The 14,418-nt window shown below is 47.8% G+C and overlaps 1 protein-coding gene across 4 annotated transcripts in view; it reads left to right on the top strand.

Moving 5' to 3' along the window:
• PRICKLE2 (prickle planar cell polarity protein 2) overlaps positions 1–14,418 on the top strand; it is an 88,499-nt gene that overhangs the window by 50,161 nt on the left and 23,920 nt on the right. For 2 of the 4 annotated variants that reach the window (XM_042823627.1, XM_042823630.1), the window contains one exon: positions 10,684–10,867. In XM_042823627.1, coding sequence (XP_042679561.1) covers positions 10,684–10,867 — 184 coding nt within the window. Of the gene's footprint in view, positions 1–2,712; positions 3,141–10,683; positions 10,868–14,418 lie in introns of those variants that run through there. The other 2 variants (XM_042823628.1, XM_042823629.1) reach the window with 2 other exon arrangements.

Consider the following 14,418-nt stretch of genomic DNA (forward strand, 5'->3'; position numbering starts at 1 on the left):
TCTGCCAGCACCGTGTGTCCTGAGCACTGTGCCTTGCTCTGAACGATGCCGCGTGCAGCAGTTCTGCTTGCTGGCTGAGTTAGCAGGGAGCACAGATAGCTGTTCTTATGGACCGTGTGTCTGCTGTTGGGCCTACATCCCACAGGCAGCTTTTTGGGACAGCAGATATCCTGAGGCAGCACGTCCGTGTCAAGCTGCAGCTGAGGATGTTAGTAAATAATTCAGAAAGGCAGCTTGACCCGATACCCATCAGGTTCAGCAATATCTGTGTGGCTGCAGGTGGCTGTGCCCTGTCTCGTGCTGTGATCACAATGCCACGTGGAGCTCAGTGGGTTGTTGGCTGAGCAGTATGCCAAGGGAAGGGAGAAGGCAGCACTTAGGGGGCTCTTGGAGTGATTTGTTAGATTTGCTGCAGGGATGAGCTGGTGCAAATGCAGAAAGTGTGACGTTCAGGTCTTTGCCTTTACAATCAGTAGCAAAGGACAAAAAGATATGGCTAAAATCACAAGAGTTATCCATCACATGCTTCTGAACCTGAGCATGGGCTCCCTGCTCTTGGTGAAGTTGCTTTTCATTCTTTATTACAGCAGCTGAGGTTTTACCTCGGGTTGTTGGCTTCCCTGCAGACAGCTGTTAGCATCCTGTCTTGTAGAGGTGCAAGTCCTCCGTGTGACCTTCAGAAAAGTGCTCCAGTGGCTTAGTCCTTACCTTGCTGCTTAATGAAACACCCATTTCACCTGTATCCATCAAGGAATAGCGTGTGTCTTCTGGAGTTATCCCAACACACGGTCTTTTCTCAACTGTTGCATTAGGGAACAGTAATATGTAAAGATTGCCAGCAGTCCAGCAGTGCTCAGAGCAGGAAGGCTGATTTCCATGTGCCTTAGACAGTTACATGTCCAAAAGTGGCATCTTCTAATCTGATTTCTGGTCTCAGAATAGCCTGCTCATTGGATTTTGTGGATGTTCAGGCCTGTGTGTGTCAGAGTAGGAAGAATGCCAGGATCAACAGTAATACTTGCTGTTTGGAGACGCAAAGCTCTCTTGCTTAGAGCTAGCCATGAAGCTGAGAGGCTATAAGCAGTGGTTTTGCTGATCCTTTACATCAGCTCATGATTCTCACCCACATTTTATCTTTGTGCATCAGCCTTGAAATATATTTGCAGTTTCTGGTATGATTCCTTTCTTTGGGATGATCCAGTTGGCCAGGACAGCCAAGCAGAACATACCACAGAGCCCAACTTTACTGCAGGATGTCCAGCTGGGGGCATGGGATTCACACCTCCATCTGCCCCACATTGGGGTCATTCTGGGAGGTCAGAGCTGCTGCTGACTGCATCATGGGGACAGGTGGTGGGGTTGGGCAATGGTTCTGCTACTCGAGGGGCAGTTGGAGTGCTGATAGATGTTCTGTTCCCAAGGCTTGATAGCCAAGGGCCTTTGCTCCTTGGGAGTGAATGCAGATAAAGTCAGGCACTGTATTGGTGTTCAGTGAAAAAAAGCACCTACAGGATCTGTCACACGGCATGGTGCATGTTCTTGTGCCAGCCACAGCCCCTCCTTACTCTGCCTTTAACAACATATTTCCAGGAAGATCATTACAGTAAACGTGAGTAATTCCTGCTCTGCATACAGACTTTCTGCTCTATGCTATCATTTTAGAAGCAGGCTTCTTTATTTGCTTTTACCCTGCTTAGTTTTGTCTTGCTTCCTTTGTATTTTAATTAACATGTTCTGAAGTTAAGAGGAAAATACATCATCGTGGGGCCTTGGCACATGAAGTAGACAGAGGCGAGCTGACAGCCTGCCTAAAGGCAGGCACAAGCTGGGAGGGACAGGATGTGCCAGTGCAGGAGGCTGGGGGGCTGCAGGAGCTTATTTACTATGAGCATTGCTCCAGGGCATCCTCCTCATCACCAAAAAGCAGAGGTGCAGGTGATGCTGTTGGCACCAGGGACCCAGCTGGGCACAGCAACAGGCTGAGGGTTTAACTCCTGCGCTTGCAGCTGCGCTTATAAATAAATAAAAAGAATTCAACTATGCCAGTAATGGCTGTGAATACTGGGAATTAAGGGAGGGGAGCTTCAGCCTCCCTGCTGAAGCTGCTCCTGGGGGACACAGAAGGTGCGAATCAGGCATCTTTCAAGACCATATGAAAGAAAATGTATTAAAATATGCGGTGCCCGTAAGGCCGAGCTAATAACTTGCATTTCCTAGAATATTTAGCCCTGCTGGTGCACAAACAGGCTGCGTCGAAAAACCAGTGGGGAATCGTAGCAAATGACTGCAGAAAATAATTAAGAGGGCATTAAAAGCCAGGAGAAAAACGATCCACTGCTCAGAGCCAGCAGATCGCTGCTTTAATAGCCTGCTTACCTACGAAGCAGTACTTTAAGTTTGACAGCGAGTTTGCGATTCGGTCAGTATCAAATGAGACGATAGCTGGAGAAGGATAATTAGCGGCTTCACGCCATTCAATTGGGGCAGCTGGTGCGGAGCCAACAGTTTGCCAGACGCACATGCAAGCCAGAGGGAAGGATTTGCTCTCCCTTCCCTGAAGCAGCCTGCGGGGCTTATTGATTTATAAGAGCAGGCTGATTTCCATGTAAATAAATGCGAGGGTGGCCGGGCAGCGGCGCGCGGTCCGGATGCGGTGACTTTGGCTTGCTGACATCATTGCTCATTAGCATGCAGGAGAGGAGAGCAATGCAACAGCAGAGCCCCGCGCCGCTCCCGCACCCGCAGTTATTCTCTGCGGGCTGCATCTCTGCTCGTTAGTGCCTGGTGCTCGGAGAGCAAATCGGACGTCCTGTTGCCACCACTGAGGCTTTTAGCGGAAGGTGGGATCCGTCCAGATTGGGAGCTGGAATTCAAGCGCTTCAGCGCGCGAGGGGAAAGCAGCGCGTTTCTCTAGGGGTGATTTTTCTCTGCTGCTGCCACGTAACATCCAGCAGGAGCCTGCTCTGAGCAGCTCCGGCCGCAGCCCCGCGTCTCTCCCCGCCGCCCGGCACCGGGTGCATGCAGGCTGTCGCACCGTTCTGCCCGCATCCAGGATGCTTCGCCGTGCTGCGGTGCTGGGAGCAGCTGGGCAGCCCCGAGTGAGCCGGAACGAGTAGCAGCAGTGTCATCCACGCCGCCAGGTAAGAGGCCGCCTTTGGAACAACTTCGGAGCTGTCATAACGTTTTTAGGGGGCAATAGGAGAAGGGAGGAGCGGCGTTCCATGCGTGCACATCGCTGCGCGCTAAGTTTGCTGTGTGCACTGTTAGCGGTGACCTTTGGAGGGGTTGTGGGTTTCTTCCCAACCTTCACTGTTCTCGTTGTTTATGGATGGAAAAGGTTAATGGTTAAATTGCAGCCCTGCAGCTGCAGGAAGTCAGACGCTGGGATGCCACTTGAACAGATTTTTCGTTTTAAAAATAATCAGAGAGGCTCAGCTGGCTTTAAATAAGAATAAGTATTAAAAAATCTTTTTCTCTTGATGCTGATTTCACTGCTTTGGTCAGTGCATCTCCAGGAAGCCTGGCTGCTCCGGGCGTTGCTGAGCAGACTGTGCAGGCTGTACTTGGATGATGACATTACAGCTCAGATGTTTATTGTGCTGCTTTTGGATTCCCGAGGATAGCGAGCTTTAAAGTACTAATCTTTCTGCATCCTTCTTTTTAATGCTACAGTTCCTAAGCATAAATCAACCTAGAACTGAAACCTGGAGGCTGTGTTTTGCAGTGCAATCTGGTAAAGTCAAATTTCCTTTTTTTTTCTGTTCCTTGGAAGAATATTTTAAGCAGATGTGACACAGACGTGACCTGTGACCATGGAAAGATTTTAATCCAGTTTTGCAGTCGTGATGCCTTGGTTAAACAGTGATTGAATCTTTCTGAGCTGTTGAGGATTAGCACTGGGCAGAATAATGCCAAAATAATTATTTGCACCAGATGCAGTGTCGTCCTTTCAGTTTTAGCTCTGTTATCATGTAACCCATCTGACTTATTTTTATTCCGCTATTATTTCACCTGCTGCAGCAGCACTCGCACGTCTGGCATCAATGCCTTGTATTTATCAGGGTACTGGCGTGAGCCTGGGTTACAGATTTGTAAAGTAAAACGATCTGCAGCTAACCAGATTATGTTTTACTTCGCATGTTAATCTCCTCCTGCTGCTTGTTTCAGACCAGCCGGCTCCAGCCAAAGCGAGCACCCAGCGCCGTCCCCTCGCTGCTGGCTGGGGTTAGCTATGAACTGAGCGGTCTGGCAATGATTGCTTGCACAAATGGGTCACTATGCTGTCTCAGGGGATGCTGCCTAAGCCTCAACTTTTGAAATAATGATCATTTCGAGAGCAGCTCATCCTGTGTCCGAGTATTTGGCCTATCAATTGTTTTTTCTTTTCCTTTTGGGCATAGAGCCCAGGATGTGCTCAGATAGAAATGTATTTACTGCTTCCCAGGGTTTCTGTTTGTCATGCCACAAATGCAAGCCAGTGCTGGCCCTTTAAATAGCACATCCAGCCCCAGGGCAAAGCCCAGCTCTTGCTCTGGCAGGGCCATTGCAAAAGGGAGAAACTGCTGGAGCTGCAGAGTTGTGGGTGAGGAGAGAGGGACAGGTGGATAGATGCTGCTCACAGAGGGACCTGAGTCATGCAGGCTTGGAAGGCTGAGGACTTGTGTTGAACCTGTGGCTTGGAGGCAATTTTCTTCCTTCCCGTTGAAATACAGCTCTGTATCTTGTTAGTCTGGAAAGCTGCTGAACGGTCTAATTAAAAATCTGACAAGATCACCTGTGGCGTAGGGCAGCACCGTGCAGCACACACATGGGAGTAATGCTGAGCCCAGAGCCAGGGCTCGGTCCCCAGCAGCCATGGCTGAGCCCTGTGTCTGGCATCCCTGGGGACAGCTCTGTGCTGCTGGTTCCCGTCTGCCACATGATGCCAAACCCACAGCCAGCAGAACCGGAGGCAGCCTGGGGGCTGCTCTGGGCTGTGCCCCAGGGAAGCAGGGACTGGGGACTGTGTGGTATGGACCCATCCTGGAGCAAATGGCTTGACTCACTCAAGAAGGCAGCCCAAGAAATCCTTTGAGACTATTTCTGCAATGCTAGGAGTAGCTCTTGATTTTTTTATTTTTCTTCTTTTTTTGTAATTAAGCAAGGAAGAAATCTTGAAATGGTAAAGGATTTTTACCAAGTCTTAAAAATGAAATGGGTCTCCATTCGAGACTCAGCATGGACGGCATCAGCCAGGAGAGGAGAAATTTTCCAGGAGTGGAAATGGGGTTCATAATAAAACTTTAAACGCCAACCTCGGTACATCAGCAATTTCTGCTGTTGGCACCAGGAAGATCAGGAGGAATTGCAATAGTGAGACTTATTGCAAACCTTTCTGGAGATGTGCAGCTATGCCCAGTCCACTGTTAAGCACTGGAGCTGCGTCTGTGGGAATAGTTTGGCTGCTGGATTATTCCTCCCTTTGTTTCATGGCATTGCTGTTCTCTGTTGCTGCTGCCTTATGTCAATGCCTTATGCCTTATTTCAAGCCAGCTGTTCTTACAGCATCTTAGGTCAAGTGAGCTGTCCTTGGAGGACACCAAGGGCACCTTGTCCTTTGGATTGCTGCTACTGGAAATGTCTGTGGACCTTTCATTGTAACAGCAAAAGGTTTTGCCCAGGAGACATTGCTTTGCAGCTGAGCTTTGAGGGCACCCAGCTTCTCTCTTGGGGCTCCTGTGCAGAAACTGATGTTTCAGGCATCAATGGGGAAAGCTGGGCTGGATGCTCCCTATGAGCCCCACAACACCTCCTGCTGCCGTGTCTCAGCTTTCCCATCTTTAAAATGAGAGAGAGGTTCCTGTACTGGAGGAGATTTGCAGGGCACTCTGTGGGAGCATAGGGCTGTGTTCATTTTCCAGTTTGGGCAGATGTCTGCCTTGCCTATGGGATCTGGGGAAATGGAACTGTGTAGCTGGAGCTCAGGGTGGCAGGATGCCTGATTAGCTCCCAAATGAAGGGAGGAGATAACAGGCAGGGACATTGAGAAGCCCTTGTTAAGAGGCTCAGGGGTCACATGAGCCACTCCAAATCCTCAGCCTTTCCCTTTTTCCTTGAAGTCTTGTAGTTTGGTGACTGAAAAGTCTGATTGCAATCAGAATGATGGCTCAATCCTAGGAAGAAATCAGAGCGCCATGTACATCTTACACCTTGATGCAAGGGAATTGCCCCATTATATTTTACACACTGCATCCAAGCTGAGTAAAGAATTGTTTTTTTGAGGGATTCCCAATCTTGCATGCTAATGTGAGCACAAATTCATGCAAATCCTTTATAATAGAGCGTAACACAGACGTCTGGTGGCCCTGTGCTGCAGATGAGGCTCTGTTCTCACATTGTCTCAGTGACAGGGTTGCTCCCTCATGCAACCCATTTATTTCCATCCCGGAAAAAAAACAAGCAAGGAACAGAGATAAGCAGTGCCAGTGGGTGATAAGAACTGTTTGTCCAGTTCCCTCTGTATCCAAGAGGAATTTTAACATGGCGGCATTTGCTGCGTGATGCCCGTGTGTCCATCCAGTTGAGCTGGAAATAAGATCCTCAGCAAGGCAGACAGGGTTTATGGGGGCAGGAGCATTGCACATTAACAAGCCCAGGAGAGCAAATCTGTGCTCATGTAGCCTGAGAGCTGTTGGCTGGAGGGACGCAGCATGAGGCCAGCTTGGCAGGCACTGCTCCTGCTGTCCCAAACCATTTGCAAAGAGCTGTTTTCTTCCTCCCGCTGCCTTGGCTTCAGGCTCTCTCCACTCTCAGTCCTGCCTTTCCCAGGGTTTTTTTCAGCAGTTTCACTTACTGTTGGTGCTGAGGTTATGGGCTCTGGCAATGACAGAGGTTGTGCCCTATTAACTGCTGTATGTAACAAGAGACATCCTTGTCCTATAGATCAATTGGGCTCATGTTGAACCTCATGGAGTTGGACCTTGGCCGGAAACATGCTTCTACATCCCAAGCAAGAGGGGATTGGGAGCCAGATTTTCCTCTTGATCTGTTTGGCCCTGCTTCCTTCACATTCCCTTGTTGGGTTTTGTTTTGTTTTTTATGCTGTAGAAGGAAGAGTGCTCAGCTGAGGGCTGCATGGGATGGTGGGTCCCATGTGTGCCAGCAGCACCACGTCAAGCAGCCATTGCAAAATCACATCCCTCCATCTTGTAACTTCATCAGATGAATTGCTGACCTTAAGTCGAACAAATTTTTCAATCTGTTTTTGAGCCGCTGCTGCTCTGTACCATGTGCAGTCAATTCAAGGCGGGCTTCTTTCCAGCTAAATCTGAAACCAGGAAATGTTATTTTCTCCCAGTGTTCTTCCCTCCCTCTCAGCCTGGCTGTGAGGCTGCCCCATGCACAGCTCCTGGGGATGCTCTGTAGCCATGCTTCCCACAGCAGCACGTTCCCTCTCTCCTTTGTTCTTTGCCCACAGGCTCCTGCTGCTTGGCAGCTCTTCTGTTTGCTCTCTGGGCCCAAGACTGGGGATGCCATTGACTTTCTGTGCTTTATTAAGAAGCATAGCTTTACTAGGCTTCTGTTCAGCAGTCCTCACTCAGCTCCGACTTGAGCAAGTATCTGAGATATTCCCACCTTTCAGGAACAGCATCAGTGGCTTTGTTGCTGGGCATCTCTGATACTCACCAGGGCAGCACTTCTGCATGATAAGCTCGCAGATCTTTTCTGCTTTCTCTGGGACACCCCAGTGTGCATATCCCACAGCCTCGGTAATGCCTAATGAGCTGGTGGGAGCTGTGAGGCATGTTGGCGACTCCAAATACTTCCCAAAGCTTTTGGCTCTGCACCAAAGTATCAGCACCACCAGGATCTTGTCACTTCTGCCACCATCCATACGGTCGAGCATCAGCACTTTGTTGCAGTGGTGTTATCTTGCTTAACGCCACTCTGCTCTGAGTGTGGTTGGGGATATTGCTTTTCCAATTTCATCTCACGTTTTGAAATGTATGATTTTATATTAAGCTTTTACTACCGGGAATTATTTTTAATTATAGAGAGCTGAAAGATGATAAAGTTGAGTAAGTGAGACCTATGTGAAGAAGTCATGGAAACCATATCATAGAAGTAGAAAGATACTCCTAAGACACTTAGTATTGTTCCCGTGAAACAACATATCCTAACGTAAAGAAAATAATTGTAATTAAAACTGTTAATCTTCTGTTTTTAACGAGGGGAAAGGAGAAGTGAACCTTTCAAGGGCAAGATCATGAAGTTGGTGGGATTCACCCAGGGAGGTGGCACAAGCTCCATCCCTGGAGATGCTCACTTTTTGACAGCGCAGTGGTTACAAAGCCCATTGTCCTGGCCTGGGGACATCACAGCTGAGCAGATGGGCTCCGTGCGTCCTTCTCAGCCTTTGCTTTTCTGATCCTCCCAAGCAATTTTTAAGCAATCTGACTTCTGCCCTCAGGAGGGTATGGCTGGTGAATAATCCTCATGAAAACCTCCTCTAGCCACCGCTGGAAGATGTGAAGCTGATTCTAAAACCCAGATGGCAGAGGGAACTCCTTTCCATCGTGCTGCTGTGGTAGCCATGGCCCCTGGCACGTAGCGCATCCCAGAGCTCTGGGACAGAGGCTGCCCTCACTCAGCCTCCCTCCCGGGGCCGTTCTCTCCATCCTGCCACCTGATACCACCATTTCTCTCATTAGTTTTCCAAGAGCAGACTGCTGGGCTGTCACCCTTTGAAGCATGTGATTGATGTCCTGAAAATCAAATTTGGCAAAAGAGTCCTAAACTCCACTAGGAGAACTGCCCAAGTCGCAAACACTGAATTCGAGGCTCTGGAGCTATTAATTATTCTTAGCGTCTTGTTGCATGTTGAGCTGCTTCTAATCATATCATGAAATGAGATGGAAAGAGCTAAGAAACCAGGGGCTTCGCTGTGGCAGAGCCTTTCCACGGTAGCTGATAAATTAAAGTATTCACATGAAATTGCGCCTTGATTATTTTTTAAGGTAACAGCCAGAGGCGGTGCCGAGACTTTCTGGCTGGATGCGAACCAGACGCTCGGTGTGCGTTTGGGTCTGTGTGTATGTTAGATCTGATGAAAGGCAGGAAATGGGAAAATCTGGCAAATCTCCCTGGCTTGACTGAACGGAGCCTCTTGACTTTTGCTAGAGTGCATTTTTTGTGCTGTAATGGCCAAGTGGAAATTTAGACTCAAAGCTGGATCTGAGCACTGTTATGCTTCGCTGGCCTTTATGTAGTGATGAAAAAGAAAGAAAGGTGTTTGAGAATTCAAGACCTGATGTTTAACTATTGCCACCCTCCTATTTTCTTTGGTTTCCGTTGCAGCAGAGAAAGCTGCATTGATCACAGAAACTTTCCCATTACTTTACTGTCTGTTACCTTATTATTTCTGAGATGTAAGCCTGATTCCCCCTTCCACTGCATGAAGAAAAGCTAAAGGATACCTAATTCTGTAGAAGTCACCGATCTTTGATTAGCACAAATTAATTCAAAATCCTGCGTGGTTACTTCAAAATAGATACCACTGACCCATATCGTGGAAGAGTGTTGTATTTTCAGAAATAGAAACTAATTTATCAGTGCTCACTGTAACCCCTTTTTGGGGGTTTTCAGCCCACTTCGTCCTTCGCTCTCACCCCTATCTGTCCTTCGCTCTCACCCCTATCTGTCCTTCACTCAGCTCCAAGCCCATGAATAATCTCCCATCGACCACCAGCAGTAGGAATCAACTTCAAAAGGAATGTTAAGAAGTTGTAGTTGCATTGAATTAAGCTAATGTGTGCTAAATGGCAACATTTGGTTGTGCTTTTGGGTTTTATTATGTGTCCAGGGCAGTGTGTAAGCTGTTGAGCCAGGCTGTTAGCATCCCGCTGGCATGCAACCCTGGCTTATGTTGCCTCCCTTAATTTAATTTAGCTTTATATGTTGAGACTATAATCAATTTTTATGCTACTTTAATAAGCAAATTTATGCTATCAGCATGCTAAAAAGACTTGTCATTCACAGCTTCCCAGTCAATCCACCATTTTGTGCATTAGCCAAGTGCTCGACTGTCCTAAATTTGATTGCTGTCCCACATTTGGTCGCTGCCCTACAATTACTGGCTGGCACGCTGCTCCTGCCAGGCGGGCACGTGGCCCTCACACCAAGTGGCCCCTTTAAATGCTCTTTGCATTGCAGTATAGGGAAGAGCAATTACATAGCCCCAAACATTTGACAGACTGACCTAGCTGGGTTGCCAAATGTTGTCATAGAAAGCATGGACTTTTATTTCCTTGTGTGAGAGAGACAAATACTGTGTTGGAAAGTGCCTGAGCATTAAAAAAAAATGGCTGTGTTGAGCAGTGATGGGCCAGTGGCTGGCAGGAAGCTCTCCTCTTTCCCATTTACAGCTCACCAGGGAGTCTCATCTTTAAACTGAAAGAGAACAGATTTAGGTTAGACTTTAGGAGGAAATTCTGTACTCAGAGGGTGGTGAGGCAGCAGCACAGCTGCTCAGAGCTGTGGGTGCCCATCTCTGGAGGTGCTCAAGGCCATGGATGGGGCCCTGGGCAGCCTGAGCTGGTGGGGGCAGCCAGCCCACGGCACGGGGTTGGAGCTGGGTGGGCTTTAAGGACCTTTCAACCCAACCATTCTATGATTCTATGATCTCTTCTTTTCCCCCTCTTGCAGGAAGATTTGTCTCCACTGTAAGTGCTCCCAAGAAGAGCACATTGTAACAGTTATGCCCCTGGAGATGGAGAAGACCGTCACCAAGCTGATGTTCGACTTCCAGAGGAATTCCACCTCCGATGACGACTCAGGCTGTGCGCTGGAGGAGTATGCATGGGTACCTCCTGGCCTGAAACCTGAGCAGGTAACCCTAATGCTGGGCTTCCCAAATATGTAGTATGAATTCACTCTTCAGAAATAAACGCCCTTGTTTTCTTGTAGGGATGTGAGACGCTTGCTACATGCAGTTCGTGTCTGTTCTGAACACACCAATGAAATAAAATAGAAATGTCACCCTTGTGGGGCTTTTGTTTTGTGGTGTGTAGGTATAACTGGCAACTGAGAGATGGAGAAACAAAGTACCTTCAGGATGAGGTTTGTTACCATGATGAAACAGGAAAAACATGCCTACTGCGGTTTTGTGGGGGAAAAGCTGATAGGATGCTTGTGCATCCAGGGCAGCTGGTGTACCTGTCTTGCTCCCCTAGGCCACCAAGCTGCTGCATGGAGGGCCAACACCAGCAGCTTGCTGTAAAAATGGGCCATAGGTTTTGAGGTTGGGCCCTTTAGTCATGATGTTTGTGACTTACTTGAACCTTCACTGGAGCCAATTCTTTCCAGCATCTCCGTTACAGGAGTTGAATGGGATGGATTAGACCTTAGCATGCTGTGTGGAAAGCACGCTGATTTCTGCTCTGTGCACTTTACAGGATTCATTTAGTTTTTATGCTTATCTTTTGCATGTTCAACTACGAACTTAATTTGCAGAGGAGATTGCAAAATACGCTTAGCCTTGATAATTGCTATGGCAATCATTTTAAATCGTGTAAGGAGGTTGGGAGAGTGTGGAAGGCTTTCATTCTTATTGTTACAGTTACTGTCCTTAAATACTGTGTTTTCCTGAGCTTTTATTCAGAAGGGCTTAGGCATTTCCTGAAATATTTTGGCACCATCCATAGGCTGTAAATATTATCTGTCTGTTTAGAGAAAATCCAGTTGTTTGGGTTTCTTTTTTTTTTCCCTTTCTGGTCTTTGCAAGCGTGGCTCAGTGCTGCTCTCAGCTCCACAGCACTGTACGTTTCACTTGGTGCCATCCAAGCATGCAAATCAAGGAGCAGCCTTGCCTTCTGTTCCCTTCCCTGCAGTAGATGCTCCCTTTGAGTCTCCCAGGAGGCACCACATTGGGTGCATGGTCAGGTACACTTGGTGCCAATGTGCTCCGCACCAAGGGACACAAACCAGGTGAGTTTCACAAGTCACCCCAGAGAACCATGCCCAACCTGGTACTGCTAGCAGCAGGTACTGAGGTCTCATGTATTACCCAGGTTAGTGTATTTCTAGGTTCTTCCAGCATCTGTTTCTTTTCGGAGTTCACTGTGCTTCTCAATACAAATGCTGGCTTACTGAATACATTTCTCTAGGTGCACTGCTGGGGTTTTCAGCAGATCTGACCTCTCTAATCACAGTAGAAATGAAGAGCAGTCATAGGCACTGAAATCCTTCCAGCATAGCTCATCTGCTGGCCCCTTGGGTACATTTTGCACCTCAGATGATCATCTGAAGAGACAAAATAAGGTGTGGCTGCAGAATTGCTGCATGAGGCCAGGAGTTGTCCTTGCATGGAGAGCAGCTCCCTGAGCTTCTGATTTCTGTTTGTGTTCAGGGTAGGGATAGTGTTTGGAAGGAGAGAAAGTGCAGGATCACCATGTGAGTGGGGCCGCGAAAGACCTGCCAAAGGAGGTGTGTGGCACTGAATATTCTTGAGTTTTTGTACTTTACTGCATGAGCTCTATGTGGCTTCTAGTGTTGGACCTGGATGCTGAGGAGATTTTGGTTTGTGCCTGTAGGCAGTGGTGATGGTTGTGGTGTGGAGAGAATGTGCTGCGCAGCCTCCTGGAGGCTGGTGTCTGAGCCTGCAGCTGCTGGGAGCCTTTGGTGGTGGGCCCAGCTGTGGGCTGGGACACTGCTGTCAGGCTGGGGTGAAAGTACAGATTTGCAGACAGTGAAATTTTCTCTGCCTTCCATTGCCTCGCTGTTGTATTTCTCTGACGTGAAACAGATGAAACGAAACAACTTTTTCTGCAATATTCTACTTTATTAAAATAACCACACAGCATATGAGCTGGGGAGGTAAGTAGTCCCCTGAAAGACTAATGCAGCTCTCTTATTGTACTTGGACAGCAGCCTTCCTACCTTGCTGTTCTTGGGAGACAGTGTTCGTGTCTCACTCAGCGCAGCAATTTGCAGGATTTCTAGGGGGAAGTTGGCCAACAACCATAACATCGGTTTTTGGCAGTTTCAGCAGGTCATTCCGAATTTGGAGAGTACCTTCCATCCCTAGCTTAAAATATTTATTAAATATAATCTAAATGGAAAGCAGCCCAAACATATGAGGGCTCATTGGATTCCTGGACACTAATCTGGGAGCGGTCAGCTGGTCCATGTTACATGCCAACCGTGTGAAAATAGTGTTGGTTATTTGAGCATTGGTCCAGTGTTTACACATCGTTATCCAAACACTGCATTGAAGAACAGAGCTCAAGTTTTCCCTTGTATTATGTCTGATCAGCATACAGGACTACAAAGTCCTTGCACAATGGTGATATCTATTATGTATTTCTAAACAAGCTTATACCACAGGGTTGAGGGTAGCAATATAAAAAAATGTTAAAATTCAATTGCATCAGTCATGGTAAAATTTCATTAGGAAAATGGGCTAAAATTAATGATACCTGTGCTCAAGAAAGAGAATTTGAACAGGAAGGAAACTGGAAATATTAATGTGCAGAGGAGCCCAGAAAAGTTTGTTTGTTCGGTGTCCCCAGTCGAAGGGCTGGATCACTCCCTATGCATTATAGGAGGAAGAGCAGTTACTCAAGCTAAAACTTTGGCATACAAACACAGATAGAAACTGGCTCTGAATGCATTCAGGCAGGAAATTGGAAGGGGATTCAAACTATCAGAGGTGTAAGGCTCAGCGGCAGCCTGCCAACAGGGAAGGCGGAGGGTGAAAACTCAAGAGTGAGCTCCATAAATTACAATGTGATCAGAAAATGTGGTTTCTTGCAATAGCAGTTGGCTGTCCAGGGTGGCCGTGAGGTTGCAGTGAACTCTCATCTCACTTGCGTCAGGACCCTGATGAAAAATGGTCTCATGGTAGGAGGTGGAGTTCCCTTATGGAAGACGCAGCTGCAGATGGGAGCAGTGGGGCTGTATGGAAGGAGAAACGGAAGCTCAGGGCTCAGAGAACTCCTTTCTGCCGGTTTGCAGTTCCCTGGACAGATAAAGAGATAAATGTGAAAGTCTGGAAATGAGTAGACGGTAATAGAAACCCATCCTGAGCAAACCCAAATCCCATGCCACAGGATGGGGAGCCAGCTTGTCTGCTGGGGCTGGCAGCCTGAGTGCTGGGCTGCCTCACGCTGACACCACGTCTGGAGGCAGATGCATGAGAATAAGTGCTTCTGTAATGTGTTTTTCACATATTTAGACAAGGGCTGTGTAAATACATGTGAATGCGCAGCCTTGAATTCCTTGGGCCTGTGGTTTGGAGAAACCCAAAGATGTTACAACATGCCAGCTTGAATTTCTGGATACAAGGGGCTTTTGAGGATTCCTGTCTTTATTGTGTCTCAATAATAGGAGCAGCTGGCTGTGGGCACAGCTCTCAAATGAAACAAAGGATGGGCCTTGACT

Source organism: Centrocercus urophasianus, unplaced genomic scaffold (genome assembly GCF_019232065.1).
Source record: "Centrocercus urophasianus isolate 14NV4802_14NV808 unplaced genomic scaffold, USGS_Curo_1.0 seq_22, whole genome shotgun sequence".
Lineage (NCBI taxonomy): Eukaryota > Metazoa > Chordata > Aves > Galliformes > Phasianidae > Centrocercus > Centrocercus urophasianus.